At 48.8% G+C, this 15,206-nt stretch overlaps 1 protein-coding gene across 7 annotated transcripts in view; it reads left to right on the forward strand.

The window, feature by feature from the left end:
• LOC147106003 (DENN domain-containing protein 5B) overlaps positions 1-15,206 on the forward strand; it is a 360,273-nt gene that overhangs the window by 309,567 nt on the left and 35,500 nt on the right. For all 7 annotated transcript variants that reach the window (XM_086008626.1, XM_086008628.1, XM_086008630.1 and 4 more), the window contains 4 exons: positions 5,218-5,349; positions 10,748-10,900; positions 11,028-11,106; positions 14,525-14,606. In XM_086008626.1, the coding sequence (XP_085864752.1) occupies positions 5,218-5,349; positions 10,748-10,900; positions 11,028-11,106; positions 14,525-14,606 (446 nt within the window). The remainder of the gene's footprint in view (positions 1-5,217; positions 5,350-10,747; positions 10,901-11,027; positions 11,107-14,524; positions 14,607-15,206) is intronic.

Genomic DNA, 15,206 nt, shown 5'->3' on the forward strand with positions numbered 1-15,206 from the left:
GAGTTCCAGCACCCCTGCGTGACTGGCTCAAGAAAGAACTGGACAGAATGACCACACTAGGAGTCATCAGGAAAGTCGAAGAGCCAACAGACTGGGTTAACTCCATGGTATGTGTAAAGAAAAAGAACAATGATCTAAGAGTATGCACGGATCCAAAGGACTTAAATGCAAACATAAAACGTGAACACTACCAGATTCCCAAGCAAGAAGAAATCACCAGTGAAATGTCAGGTGCCAGATACTTCACAAAGCTCGATGCCTCACAAGGATTTTGGCAACTAAAACTAGATGAAGAGAGCACAAAATACTGTACCTTCAACACACCATTTGGCAGGTATTGTTCCCTCAGAATGCCTTTCGGGATAATATCTGCATCTGAAATCTTTCATAGAGCGATGGAACACATAATTGAAGGTCTGGAAGGAGTTCGGGTCTATGTTGATGACATCATCATCTGGGGCTCCACACTGAAAGAACACAATGAGAGACTGACTAAAGTGCTACAGAGCATACGCCGGAATGGACTGAAGCTCAACAAAGCCAAGTGTCAGTTTGGCGTCCAAGAAGTCACTTTCCTAGGAGATAATCTATCTGGTAAAGGAATAGAGCCAGATATGGAAAAAGTAAACGCCATACTCAACATGCCCCGACCCACTGACAAAAAAGGAGTACTACACATCATGGGGATGATAAACTTCATTGGAAAGTTCATTCCTAACTTGTCAGCCAAGACAGCCTGTCTGCGAGACCTGCTACGTAAAACAAATGAGTTCGCATGGACAGAAAGACATGAACAAGAGTGGATGAACCTCAAAACAGTGCTGACAACCACACCTGTACTTACCTTCTTTGACCCAACAAAGAGAATCAAAGTGTCAACGGATGCATCAAAAGATGGCCTAGGCGCGGTCTTGCTACAAGCAGAGGGTGAAGATTGGAAGCCTGTTGCCTATGCCTCCAGGTCTATGACTGATTCTGAGTGTTGATACGCCCAGATTGAAAAGGAATGTCTAGGCTTGGTAGTTGGACTAGAAAAGTTCCATGGCTACATATATGGACTTCCCACCTTCACAGTTGAGACAGACCACTGCCCACTGGTTGCCATCATTAAAACAAATCTGAATGAGATGTCTCCAAGGATTCAACGACTCATGATGAAGCTGCAAAGATATGACTTTGAACTGATCTACACACCAGGCAAACACATAGTGTTAGCAGATGCACTATCCCGAGCACCCACAATGAGTCATGTGAGCTCTACTGAGGAAGACGTGGATGTTCATGTGTGTATGGTCACTGCTGCGCTGCCCGTGTCAGACACAAAATCAAAGCAGATAGCAGAAGAAACAGTAAAAGATACAGTGTTACAAACAGTAATAGAGAACATTCATCATGGTTGGCCAAAAGGTTCCTGTCCAAAGTACTTTCACATCAGGTCAGAGTTGAGTGTCGCAAGTGGACTATTACTAAAACAGAACAGAATAGTAATTCCACAGGCTCTACGTCGAGACATGCTCAAAAGGATTCATGAGGCACACCTCGGAATTGAAAAATGCAAAAGGAGAGCAAGAGACACTGTTTATTGGCCTGGCATAAGTAAGGACATTGAGAACATGATAGGCAAATGTGAGACATGTCAGAAACACCAAAACAAGCAAAGGAACCAATGATAGTAGCTGACTTACCAACAGCACCATGGCAAAAGGTTGGTATGGACCTTTTTCATTTGAATGGTAAAGACTATCTATTAGTGATTGACTACTATTCTAACTATCCTGAGATGGCGCTGCTCTCAAGCACATCAGCAAGCAGTGTCATAATGCATGTTAAATCCATCTTCGCCAGACATGGAATTCCCAGGATTGCTGTTAGCGACAATGGTCCGTGCTTCAACTGTAAGGAGTGGCAACAGTTTGCAGCACATTATGACTTTCAGCACATCACATCCAGTCCTCTGTATGCTCAGTCGAATGGTAAGGCAGAGAAAGGTGTTCAAGTTCTCAAACAGCTACTGAAGAAAGCAACAGAAAGCAAGTCTGATCCTTATCTCGCCCTGCTGTGCAAAAGAAAAGCAGAGTAAGGAACTGAGACAGAGACTTCAACTGTTAAAGCTGAAACAGAAATCACACTATGACAAGTCATCCAAAACTCTGAAACCATTGACAAGGGATGATGTTGTCAGGAGTGAGGATCCAGATGCCTGGAACAGGAAAGCTACAGTTCTTGAGGAAGTAGGACCAAGGTCATACACTGTTAGAACTGAGGAAGGACAGATTCTCAGGAGGAACCGCCGTTCCCTCCTGAAAACACAAGATACTATCCAAGAGCAAATCGATGACAATGCTGCAACTGAATCTTGTCACTCACCACCAGAACAATCTAACACAAACACACATACAGGCTCTCATGAAAACACATCAGACTTACCTGTGCTGAGAAGATCCACACGTGAAGTAAAAAAGCCTGATACTTAATCTTTGAGTACAAAGAAAACTATAATAAAAGAATGAAAAGCTTAGAGTTCATAAAGTAAAGCTTTGAAAATGTGTTGACTGTTGTGAAGATGTTTATGTCGTTATGATTGATTGATATTGATTTTGTTTAACCTCTAAGGAAGGGGGATGTAATGACCAGTAACATGTCATTCTAGAATGGTACACTAGGCGGAGCTGTATGTTTAGTAGTGGGCTACCCACAAGGCAGTAGTCAAGATGGATGCCTGTACACTAGCCCACATGGCTGAATAAATGACGAGCTCAAGCTAGCTGTTCATAATGAAAACGTCTATTTATTTATGAACATAACAGAATCCTTTTAGCATTTTTAATTCCTCGATCAGATCACTCCTCAACCTTCTAAGGGAATACAAGGCAAGTTTATGCAACCTGTCCTCATAATTTAACCCTCTAAGCCCTGGTATCAGTCTGGTGCATCTGTGTTGTGTCCCCTCCGAGGCCGAATGAGTGAATGTTGGATATGAGCGTGATGTTCCACAAACTGAGCTGCTGTAGCTCACTTTGAGCCACTTGCGTATATTAAACATTGATTAGGCTCTCTCTCTCAGTAGGAGTGTGAGCCCAAGTATCAGTGCTTGAACTGCGAGTGATATTCGTTCAAGAGCTGAGAACTTTGATGTGCTTTACAAACTGAGGCAGATGAAAAGCATGGCACTGAAGGGTGGATTGTGCCTCTTTGTTCTGGACTCCCTCACCAGAGGAAAGTTTCTCTGTGTCCACCCTATTGAATCCTTTTATCATTTTAAGCACCTCAATTAGATCACCTCTAAACCGCCTAACCTCGAGGGAATGTTACAAATTGTCGAATATTTGTGCAAATGAGTTAGGGAAGCTGCCTTTGTGTATTGAGTATAGTAAAGCCATAGAAAATCTAGCAGTGCTGAGGAAACCTGTTTTTTGCATTTCTGTATTTATTTACCGCCCTCCACTCTCTACATCGTCATCTTGTATCACGTCTGGCCTGGCTAATCTCTTCCCACAGCGCTGGATGTTGTTTGAGGGGCAGAATGGGGCCTGTCTCCCTCCACGGTTTTCCTCCATCTCCTGGTGCACCTGGCTCCAGTCGGCACTTGGACTCAGCGTGTCAGATATTGGAAGCTCACTGTGGGGAAACTGCAGGCTTTCACATGTCCTCTCAGTCTGGTGTCAGCTGTGGCTCAGCAGCACTCCCGCCTCTGAGCCAGAAGCTTGTGGGTTCAAGTCCCACTCCAGAGACTTCATAGCACAAAAATCTAGGCTGACACTCCAGTGCAGTACTGAGAGAGTGCTGCACTGCCGTGAGAGGTGCAGTCTTTGGTCACATGACACAAGTTCTCACCAGTGTCCTGGCCAATATTTATCCCTCAACCAACATCATTACAGCAGATTATATGGTCATTTATTTCATTGCTGTTTGTAGGATCTTGCTGTGTGCAAATTAGCTGCCACGTTTCTTACAAGAGTGACTACACTTCAAAATTATTTAATTGGCTGTAAAGCGCTTTGGGATGTCCTGAGGCTGTGAAAGCTGCTATAGTAAAATTTATTTTTTTTAACTTGAATTTTCTGATGTTTTTGGCAGTGTGGAGGGAAACCATGTTTATTTCACATGGTGATTACACGGTGACGCGAGTCGCAGGGAGAATAGTGTTTCCTTTAGGTTGTAGATAATGTCCTGCAGAACGATTCAGTGACTAAGGGGGTGGTGGTGGTGGAGTTTATATTGCAGTCCAGGTGCCATGAAAATAGAAATGAAAGACTTCTGAACATTGCTGTCCCTGTTGTGCCCCGTTCACCCATCACTCCTGTTCTCACTAACCTACATTAGCTCCCGGTCCAGCAACACCTCAAATTTAAAATTTAACTCCCACCACGGCCTCACCCCTCCCTACCTCTACCACCTCCTCCAGTCCTACAACTCTCTGAGATGTCTGTGCTGCTCCAATTCTGGCCTCTCGTGCATCCCCTATTTCCTTTGTCCCAACACTGGCGGCCGTGCCTTCAGCTGGCTAGGCCCTAAGCTCTGGAATTCCCTCCCTAAAGCTCTCCTCCTTAAAACCTACCTCTTTGCCCAAGCTTTTGGTCACCTATCCCAATATCTCCTTATGTTGCTCGGTGTCATATTTTGTCTGCTAACGCTCCTGTGAAGCGCCTTGAGATGTTTTATACTATGTTAAAGGCGCTATATAAATGCAAGTTGTTGTTGTTGTGTCGCCATTCCCGATGGAAGCCGATGTTTTCAGTTGCCTTCTGCCATGGTTGTCAGTACCGTGCACAAATCTGGGTCTGAGGTGCATGGGTAGAGTTGGTGAGGAGTGCCACTGGTGATGTTAACACGCTGAGTCTCGAGGGAGAATGAAGAGTGTGTAGCCTTTGAGGAACGAGGAAGGAAGGTTCGGAGGAGCACTGACCATTGTGGTTTTCACGAAACAGGAACGAGAGCATTTTCAATGGGTAGTAAGAGAATATGGAGGGTAGAGGTGAGTGAGAAATAACCCAACAGATGTCAAGTCAAAGAGTGTGAGAAAGTCACTGCAGAAACCTCCACATATACGGGAGCGATATTCAACCAGAAATTTGCATGTTAAGAATAATCTAACCACACCGCCCTCCTCCCACCACACCTTTGCATTCTGATACGGGGGAGGGTGGGGGGGATTTCACAGAAGTCCATCAGACGTTTGGAAGGAGTGGCCTTAAACATATTTGCTCTCGTTAACAGAAATACATCCAGGAGGCCCGGAGTTTAGGAAAAAGCCTACGGCAACCCAAACTCTCGGACCTGTCACCCGCTGTCATTGCTCAAACTAACTGGAAGTTTGTAGAAGGCCTGCTCAAAGAATGTCGTATTAAGGTAACTCATTTGTGTTTTTTTTCCAATTATACACGGGCAAAGATCGGCGAACAGATTTAGGACTGCTGAATGAGTCTGTTAATTCTTCCCCTCCCCCTTCCCCCGCCTGAGGTTTAATTTCTGATCTCAACTGGGCTTCAGTTGGTTTCAGCGCCTTTAAGCTAGAGGGGTGGGGGTGGGGGTGGGGAGGGGCCAGGGTTCCTACTCATGACCCCTGCTGGAAGTTCTGGTTACCAGGACGTAGGAGATTGCCAGTGCTGCACTGGAGTGCCAGCCAAGATGATGAGTTCAGCTTCTGAAGTTGGGCTTGGATCAACAACCTTAGGGCTCCGAGGCAAACGTACTCTCCACTGAGCCAAGCTGACAGCTGGGAGTTGCTGGCTAGCTAAGAGGGGTGGGAACCTGGAATGGAGGCAACCTATTGATGGGGTAAGGAATTAGTTAGCAGACAAAGGGCAGGGATAATGGGTATGCACTCCAATTGGTGGGATGTGACTAGTGGTGTCCTCCAGGGATCTGTACTGGGGCCTCTGCTTTTCACTAAATGGTGAGAAGTTATGAACTGGGGAGGAGCCAAGTGATTCAGGGCCCCAAGTACAGAAATCACTAAAAGCGAGCGGGCAGGTTTAAACAATACACAGGCTAGTGGAATGTTGGCCTTTATCTCACGGGGGCTGCAATACAAAGGGGTGAAGTTACGTTACTGCTGTATAAAGCTCTGGTTACACCGCATCTGGGCACCGCACCTCAGGAAAGATATATTGGCCTTGGAGTGGGTACAGCGCCGGTTCACCAGAATAATACCAGGGCTAAAAGAGTTAAATTATGAGGACAGATTGCAAGAATCAGGCTTTTATTGCCTTGAGTATAGGAGCTTGAGGGATGATCTAATTGAGGTGTTTACGATGATTAAAGGATTTGATAGAGTAGATGGAGAGAAACTATTTCCTCTGGTGGGGGAGTCCTGAACAATGGGGCATAATCTTAAAATTACAGCCAGACCATTCAGGAGTGATGTCAGGAAGCACTTCTTCACACAAAGGGTAGCGGGAATCTCGAACACTCCCCCAAAAAGCTGTTGAGGCTGGGGGGGCAATTGAAAATTTCAAACTGAGAGTGATAGATTTTTGCTAGCCAAGGTTATTAAGGATTACAGAACCAAGGCAGGCTAATGGAGTTGAGTACAGATCAGCCATGATTTAATTGAATGGCAGAACACGCTCAAGGGGCTGAATGGCCCACTCTTGTTCTGATGGACCGTGGCTGAATGTTCCTCGGGCAAACGCAGACGTGCTGAGGCTTCCCTTTGTTTATTTTATCTGGAGTCTCCCGTCCAGTGGACGGTGGAGTCTCGGCTGTCGCGGGTGCGCGGAGGGGAGAAGGGTCTGGTCCTGGGTGAACGGAGGGGAGAAGGGTCTGGTCCTGGGTGAACGGAGGGGAGAAGGGTCTGGTCCTGGGTGAATGGAGGGGAGAAGGGTCTGGTCCTGGGTGAATGGAAGGGAGAAGAGTCTGGTCCTGGGTGAACAGAGGGGAGAAGGGTCCGGTCCTGGGTGAATGAAGGGGAGAAGGGTCTGGTCCTGGGTGAACAGAGGGGAGAAGGGTCCGGTCCTGGGTGAATGAAGGGGAGAAGGGTGTGGTCCTGAGTGAATGGAGGGGAGAAAGGTCTGGTCCTGGGTGAACAGAGGGGAGAAGGGTCCGGTCCTGGGTGAATGGAGGGGAGAAGGGTCTGGTCCTGGGTGAATGGAGGGGAGAAAGGTCTGGTCCTGGGTGAATGGAGGGGAGAAGGGTCTGGTCCTGGGTGAACGGAGGGGAGAAGGGTCTGGTCCTGGGTGAATGGAGGGGAGAAGGGTCTGGTCCTGGGTGAATGGAGGGGAGAAGGGTCTGGTCCTGGGTGAACGGAGGGGAGAAGGATGTGGTCCTGGGTGAACAGAGGGGAGAAGGGTCTGGTCCTGGGTGAATGGAGGGGAGAAGGGTCTGGTCCTGGGTGAACAGAGGGGAGAAGGGTCCGGTCCTGGGTGAATGAAGGGGAGAAGGGTGTGGTCCTGAGTGAATGGAGGGGAGAAGGGGCCGGTCCCGGGTGAATGAACGGGAGAAGGGTCTGGTCCTGGATGCGCGGAGGGGAGAAGGGTCTGGCCCTGGGTGAAAGGAGGGGAGAAGGGTCCGGTCCTGGGTGAATGGAGGGGAGAAGGGCCCGGTCCTGAGTGAACAGAGGGGAGAAGGGTGTGGTCCTGGGTGAATGGAGGGGAGAATGGTCCGGTCCTGAGTGAACAGAGGGGAGAAGGGTCTGGTCCTGGGTGAATGGAGGGGAGAAGGGTCTGGTCCTGGGTGAATGGAGGGGAGAAGGGTCTGGTCCTGGGTGAACGGATCGGAGAAGGATGTGGTCCTGGGTGAACAGAGGGGAGAAGGGTCTGGTCCTGGGTGAATGGAGGGGAGAAGGGTCTGGTCCTGGGTGAACAGAGGGGAGAAGGGTCCGGTCCTGGGTGAATGAAGGGGAGAAGGGTGTGGTCCTGAGTGAATGGAGGGGAGAAGGGGCCGGTCCCGGGTGAATGAACGGGAGAAGGGTCTGGTCCTGGATGCGCGGAGGGGAGAAGGGTCTGGCCCTGGGTGAAAGGAGGGGAGAAGGGTCCGGTCCTGGGTGAATGGAGGGGAGAAGGGTCCGGTCCTGAGTGAACAGAGGGGAGAAGGGTGTGGTCCTGGGTGAATGGAGGGGAGAAGGGTCCGGTCCTGAGTGAACAGAGGGGAGAAGGGTGTGGTCCTGGGTGAACAGAGGGGAGAAGGGTGTGGTCCTGGGTGAATGGAGGGGAGAAGGGTCCGGCCCTGGGTGAATGGAGGGGTGAAGGATCCGGTCCTGAGTGCGCGGAGGGGAGAAGGGTCTGGTCCTGGGTGAATGAAGGGGAGAAGGATCCGGTCCTGAGTGCGCGGAGGGGAGAAGGGTGTGGTCCTGGGTGAATGGAGGGGAGAAGGGTCTGGTCCTGGGTGAATGGAGGGGAGAAGGGTCCGGCCCTGGGTGAATGGAGGGGAGAAGCGTCTGGCCCTGGGTGAACGGAGGGGAGAAGGGTCTGGCCCTGGGTGAATGGAGGGGAGAAGGGTCTGGCCCTGGGTGAATGGAGGGCAGAAGGGTCTGGTCCTGGGTGAATGGAGGGGAGAAGGGTCCGACCCTGGGTGAATGGAGGAGAGAAGGGTCTGGTCCTGGGTGAAAGGAGGGGAGAAGGGTCTGGTCCTGAGTGAATGGAGGGGAGAAGGGTCTGGTCCTGGGTGAATGGAGGGGAGGAGGGGAGCAGGGTCTGGTCCTGCGTGAATGGAGGGGAGAAGGGTCTGGTCCTGGGTGAATGGAGGGGAGAAGGGTCTGGTCCTGGGTGAATGGAGGGGAGGAGGGGAGCAGGGTCTGGTCCTGCGTGAATGGAGGGGAGAAGGGTCTGGTCCTGGGTGAAAGGAGGGGAGGAGGGTCTGGTCCTGGGTGAATGGAAGGGAGAAGGGTCCGGCCCTGGGTGAACGGAGGGGAGAAGGGTCTGGCCCTGGGTGAAAGGAGGGGAGAAGGGTCTGGTCCTGGGTGAATGGAGGGGAGAAGGGTCCGGTCCGGGGTGCGCGGAGGGGAGGATGGGTGTGGTCCTGGGTGAATGGAGGGAAGAATGGTCTGGTCCTGGGTGAAAGGAGGGGAGGAGGGTGTGGTCCGGGTGAATGGACGGGAGAAGGGTCCGGTCCTGGGTGAATGGAGGGGAGGAGGGTGTAGTCCTGGGTGAAAGGAGGGGAGAAGGGTCTGGTCCTGGGTGAAAGGAGGGGAGGAGAGTCCGGCCCTGGGTGAATGGAGGGGAGAAGGGTCTGGTCCTGGGTGAATGGAGGGGAGAAGGGTCTGGTCCTGGGTGAATGGATGGGAGAAGGGTCTGGTCCTGGGTGAATGGATGGGAGAACCGTTTGTTCCTGGTTTTAATAAGTAGCAGAATGGTTTGAATGGTAGAGAGAAAACGGGGAATTATAGACCGGTAAGCCTGACATCGGTTGTGCGGAAAATGCTAGAGTCCATTATAAAGGATGTAATAGCAGAGCACTTGGAAAACAGTGACAGGATCGGACAATGTCAACATGGATTTACAAAAGGTAAATCGTGCTTGACTAATCTACTGGAATTTTTTGAGGATGTAACTGGTAAAATAGATAAGGGAGAACCAGTGGATGTGGTGTATTTGGACTTTCAGAAGGCTTTCGATAAGGTCCCGCATAAGAGATTAGCATGTAAAATTAAGGCACATGGGATTGGGGGCTAGGTATTGACTTGGATAGAGAACTGGTTGGCAGACAGAAAGCAAAGAGTTGGAATAAACGTCTCTTTTTCCGAGTGGCAGGCAGTGACTAGTCGGGTACCGCAGGGATTGGTCCTTGGACCCCAGCTATTCACAATATATATTAATGATCTGGACGAGGGAAGTAGATGTAATATCTCCAAGTTTGCAGATGGCACAAAGCTGGGTGGGCGTGTGTGCTGTGAGGAGGATGCCGAGAAACTCCAGTATGATTTGGACAGGTTGGGTGATTGGGCAGAAGCATGGCAGATGCAATATAACGTGGATAAATGCGAGGTTATCCACTTTGGTGGCAAAAACAGGAAGGCAGATTATTATCTGAATGGCAATAGATTGGGAGAAGGGGAAGTGCAACGAGACCTGGGCGTCCTTGTGCATCAGTCACTGAAGGTAAGCATGCAGGTGCAGCAGGCAGCTAAGGCAAATGATATGTTGACCTTCGTAGCGAGAGGGTTTGAGTACAGGAACAAGGATGTCTTGCTGCAGTTGTACAGGGCCTTGGTGAGACCATATCTTGAGTATTGTGTGCAGTTTTGGTCGCCTTATCTGAGGAAGGATGTTCTTGCCATGGAAGGAGTTCAGCGAAGATTCACCAGGCTGATACCTGGGATGGCAGGAATGACGTATGAGGCGAGATTGGGTCGATTGGGCTTGTACTCGCTGGAGTTTAGAAGAATGAGAGGGGATCTCATCGAAACTTATAAAATCCTAACAGGACTGGACAGACTAGATGCTGGAAGGATGTTCCCGATGGTCGGGGAGTCCAGAACCAGGGGTCACAGTCTAAGGATAAGGGGTAAGCCATTTAGGACAGAGATGAGGAGGAATTTCTTCACCCAGGGAGTGGTGAACCTGTGGAATTCTCTACCACAGAAGGCAGTAGAGGCCAATTCATTAAATATATTCAAGAAGGAGTTGGATATATTTCTTAAGGCTAAAGGGAACTAGGGATATGGGGAGAAAGCCGGGACAGGGTACTGAATTTGGATGATCAGCCATGATCTCATTGAATGGCGGAGCAGGCTCGAGGGGCCGAATGACCTACTCCTGCTCCTATCTTCTATGTTTCTATGAATTCATTGGTATGTCCTCTATTGCAGACCAAACGGATGTTGGTGGAAAAGATGGGGCATGAGGCAGTGGAGCTGGGACATGGAGAGGCCAACATTACTGGCTTGGAGGAAAACACGTTGATAGCTAGCCTGTGCGACCTACTGGAGAGAATCTGGAGTCACGGGCTGCTTATCAAACAGGTGAGTCATCTAGAGGGGCGCTGACCTTTCCCAGCTTATGCTGAGCTTCGTGAGCCGTTTGAGTGCTGGACTTAGCGCAGTCAATAGTTCGTGCCCTCAGCAATTGTCTTTGCTTTTTGTATCGCAGGGGAAATCAGCACTCTGGTCCCACTTGTTTCACTATCAGGAGAGTGAGGAGAAGCGAGAAGCGACAGCGGAGACTCTAGGTGAGCAGATCTTGTTTGTACAAAGCAAGTATCACTTAAGTGGAAAGAAAACAATGTGCATGGAAAATGAAACAGATCTGGGAGTCCTGATTAACCGTAAATTGAAGCCATCGCAACAATGAGTAATGCAAATCAGATATATTAAAAGGTCAATTATTGAGATAAATTAGTGAGGTAATCCTGCCACTTACTAAATTATAAGAATATACTGTGTACAATTCTGGTCGCCACAGTACGAAAACCAGCAATTGAAAGAGTGCAAAGGCGAGCAACCAGAATGATTGAGGAGCTGGAAAGATTAGTCTATGAGGAGCAATTTTGTAATTTGGGTATGGTCTCACTGGAATAGAGAAGGTTGAGAGGTGAGAGAGTGGATGTGGTGTATTTGGACTTTCAGAAGGTTTTCGATAAGGTCCCGCATAAGAGATTAGCGTGTAAAGTTAAGACACATGGGATTGGGGGCAAGGTATTGACTTGGATAGAGAACTGGTTGGCAGACAGAAAGCAAAGAGTTGGAATAAACGGGTCTTTTTCCGAGTGGCAGGCAGTGACTAGTGGGGTACCGCAGGGATCGGTCCTTGGACCCCAGCTATTCACAATATATATTAATGATCTAGACGAGGGAACTAGATGTAATATCTCCAAGTTTGCAGACGACACAAAGCTGGTGGGCGTGTGTGCTGTGAGGAGGATGCCGAGAAACTCCAGTATGATTTGGACAGGTTGGGTGATTGGGCAGAAGCATGGCAGATGCAATATAACGTGGATAAATGTGAGGTTATCCACTTTGGTGGCAAAAACAGGAAGGCAGATTATTTTCTGAATGGCAATAGATTGGGAGAAGGGGAAGTGCAACGAGACCTGGGTGTCCTTGTGCACCAGTCGCTGAAGGTAAGCATGCATGTGCAGCAGGCAGTTAAGAGGGCAAATGGTATGTTGGCCTTCGTAGCGAGAGGGTTTGAGTACAGGAACAAGGATGTCTTGCTGCAGTTGTACAGGGCCTTGGTGAGACCACATCTTGAGTATTGTGTGCAGTTTTGGTCGCCTTATCTGAGGAATGATGTTCTTGCCATGGAAGGAGTTCAGCGAAGATTCACCAGGTTGATACCTGGGATGGCAGGAATGATGAATGAGGAGAGATTGGGTCGATTGGGCTTATACTCGCTGGAGTTTAGAAGAATGAGAGGGGATCTCATTGAAACTTATAAAATTCTGACAGGACTGGACAGACTAGATGCAGGAAGGATGTTCCCGATGGCGGGGGAGTCCAGAACCAGGGGTCACAGTCTGAGGATAAGGGGTAAGCCATTTAGGACAGAAATGAGGAGGAATTTCTTCACCCAGGGAGTGGTGAACCTGTGGAATTCTCTACCACAGAAGGCAGTAGAGGCCAATTCATTAAATATATTCAAGAAGGAGTTGGATATATTTCTTAAGGCTAAAGGGATCAAGGGGTATGGGGAGAAAGCAGGGACAAGGTACTGAATTTGGATGATCAGCCATGATCTCATTGAATGGCGGAGCAGGCTCGAGGGGCCGAATGGCCTACTCCTGCTCCTATCTTCTATGTTTCTATGTGATATGATTGGTGTCTTTAGGATTCTAAAGGGATGAGACAATGTAGACCATGACGAGCTGTTTCACCTTGTCCAGAACAGTAGAAACAGAGGACAAGGCCTGTTCTTAAAGGGGGATAAGTTTGATACTAATCTGCGGAAACATTATTTCAGTGAGCGAGTGGTTAATCTATGGAACAGGCTCCCTCGGGAGATGGTGGAAACAGATAGTGTTGATTCATTCAAATCATTGGATAGATTTCTTTCAGAAAATAACATTTTGGGATACAGTATATGAATAATTTGAGACATGACATGGTGAGTGTAGCCAGCTTGGGAGGAACAGGTGACTTTGGACCTATGGTTCCCAAAGCTCTCCACCACTGGGGGTTTCCTCGCCTCATGTCTGGGTCTGTTGTAGACTAATCGATAGCCTGGCGGCTCAATGGAAATCAGGCCCAAGGCCCAATATCAGGCCTCACCATTTCAGGCGCAGGGATTTCCCCCCAATTACTAGGCCCACACTCCTGGCAACAGCTGACATTGGGCGGCCAGCTCTGGCTGGATGGATTCCTGGAGGTTTCATCACATGACCTCCTGCCTCCAACCACCCCGCCCCCAGGCCTTTTTCCCTCGTCTCCAATATTTTTTATAACTAATAAACAAAAGTGTTCAAAGAAATTTTTTTTTTTTTAATGCACACAATCTTTTTTTAATGGCCCTGTGGCTTTTCTCCTGGGCTGCTCGCAGCAGTGGCTAATAATCTTTAATCCCTGGAGGGTTGGCAACTCCTCAGATAATGAAGCAGTCAATGCCCGCATTCAGCAAGACCTGGACGATGTTCAGGCTTGGGCTGATAAGTGGCAGATAACATTCACACCACACAAGTGCCAGGCAATGACTATCTCCAACAAGCAAGAGTCTAACCACCTCCCCATGACATTCAATGGCATTACCATCGCCGAATCTCCCACCATCAACATCCTGGGGGTCACCATTGACCAGAAGCTTAACTGGACCAACCACATAAATACTGTGGCAACAAGAGCAGGTCAGAGGCTGGGTATTCTGCGGCGAGTGTCTCACCTCCTGACTCCCCAAAGCCTTTCCACCATCTACAAGGCACAAGTCAGAAGTGTGATGGAATACTCTCCACTTGCCTGGATGAGTGCAGCTCCAACAACACTCAAGAAGCTCGACACCATCCAGGACAAAGCAGCCCACTTGATTGGCGCCCCATCCACCACCTTAAACATTCACTCCCTCCACCACCGGCGTACCGTGGCTGCAGTGTGTACCATTTACAAGATGCACTGCAGCAACTCACCAAGGCTTCTTTGGCAGCACCTCCCAAACCCGCGACCTCTACCACCTAGAATAACAAGGGCAGCAGGCGCATGGGAACACCACCACCTCCAAGTTCCCCTCCATGTCACACACCATCCTGACCTAGAAGTATATCGCCAATCCTTCATCATCGCTGGGTCAAAATCCTGGAACTCCCTCCGTAACAGCACTGTGGGAGTACCTTCACCACACGGACTGCAGCGGTTCAAGAAGGCGGCTCACCACCACTTTCTCAAGGGCAATTAGGGATGGGCAATAAATGCTGGCCATGCCAGCAACGCCCACATCCCAGGAATGAATTTAAAAAACAGATGATCCTCCTCTATCCAAATCTGCCTCTTATCCACCCAGATGGCTTTCTGTTAATCTCTTTATAACAGTAACTAAGAGGCTATGAAGTATTAATGCATTAAAGGGGAATTTAAAGGGGCATTGTATGATTTGTGATAAATCTCCCTTCGAGTCCGGACTCTCACTGCCTTGTTGCCTTTTGCTTTTCCCGAATGTTCTCACAGTTGCAACTAGGCCGGAGCGGCGAAGGTCGGAGTCGGGACTGAATTTGCCGACCCTGAAGGTCTCCCTCATCCACGACATGAGGTATAGTGCGACAGCGGAGGCTGAACAACGAGACAGTGAGAAAGCACATTCTATCAGCAGCTCAATGCACACACAAAAAATACTTTTAATGGCTAGCCAATCTTAGAGGTGGGAAGTGACCTTGTAAAACGTAATATTTCATATAGGTGCTAGAACTCAATGGATCTAACTGATAGATTTGATGTTCCACTCGGTATCTGTGTACAGCGGATAGAATCTACAGCACTGAAACAGGCCATTCGGCCCAACTGGTCTGTGCCAGCGTTTATGCTCCACAGGAGCCGCCTTCCACCCTACTTCATCTCACCCTATTTGCAAAACCTTCTGTTCCTTTCTCCCTCATGTACTTGTCTAGTTTCCCCTTAAATGCATCAATGCTGTTTGCCTTGACTACTCCATGAGGTAGCAAGTTCCACATTCTCACCACTCTGAGTAAAGAAGTTTCTCCTGAATTCACTATTGGATTTATTAATGACTATCTTACCTTTTATGACCCCTAGTTTTGGACTGCCGACAAGTGGAAACATCTCTACGTCTACCCTATTAAACCCTTTCCTAATTTAAAAAACCTCTATCAGGTCACCTCTCAGTCTTTTTTCT

Source organism: Somniosus microcephalus, chromosome 16 (assembly GCF_052327205.1).
Source record: "Somniosus microcephalus isolate GS21.2 chromosome 16, FLI_Smic_1.0, whole genome shotgun sequence".
Lineage (NCBI taxonomy): Eukaryota > Metazoa > Chordata > Chondrichthyes > Squaliformes > Somniosidae > Somniosus > Somniosus microcephalus.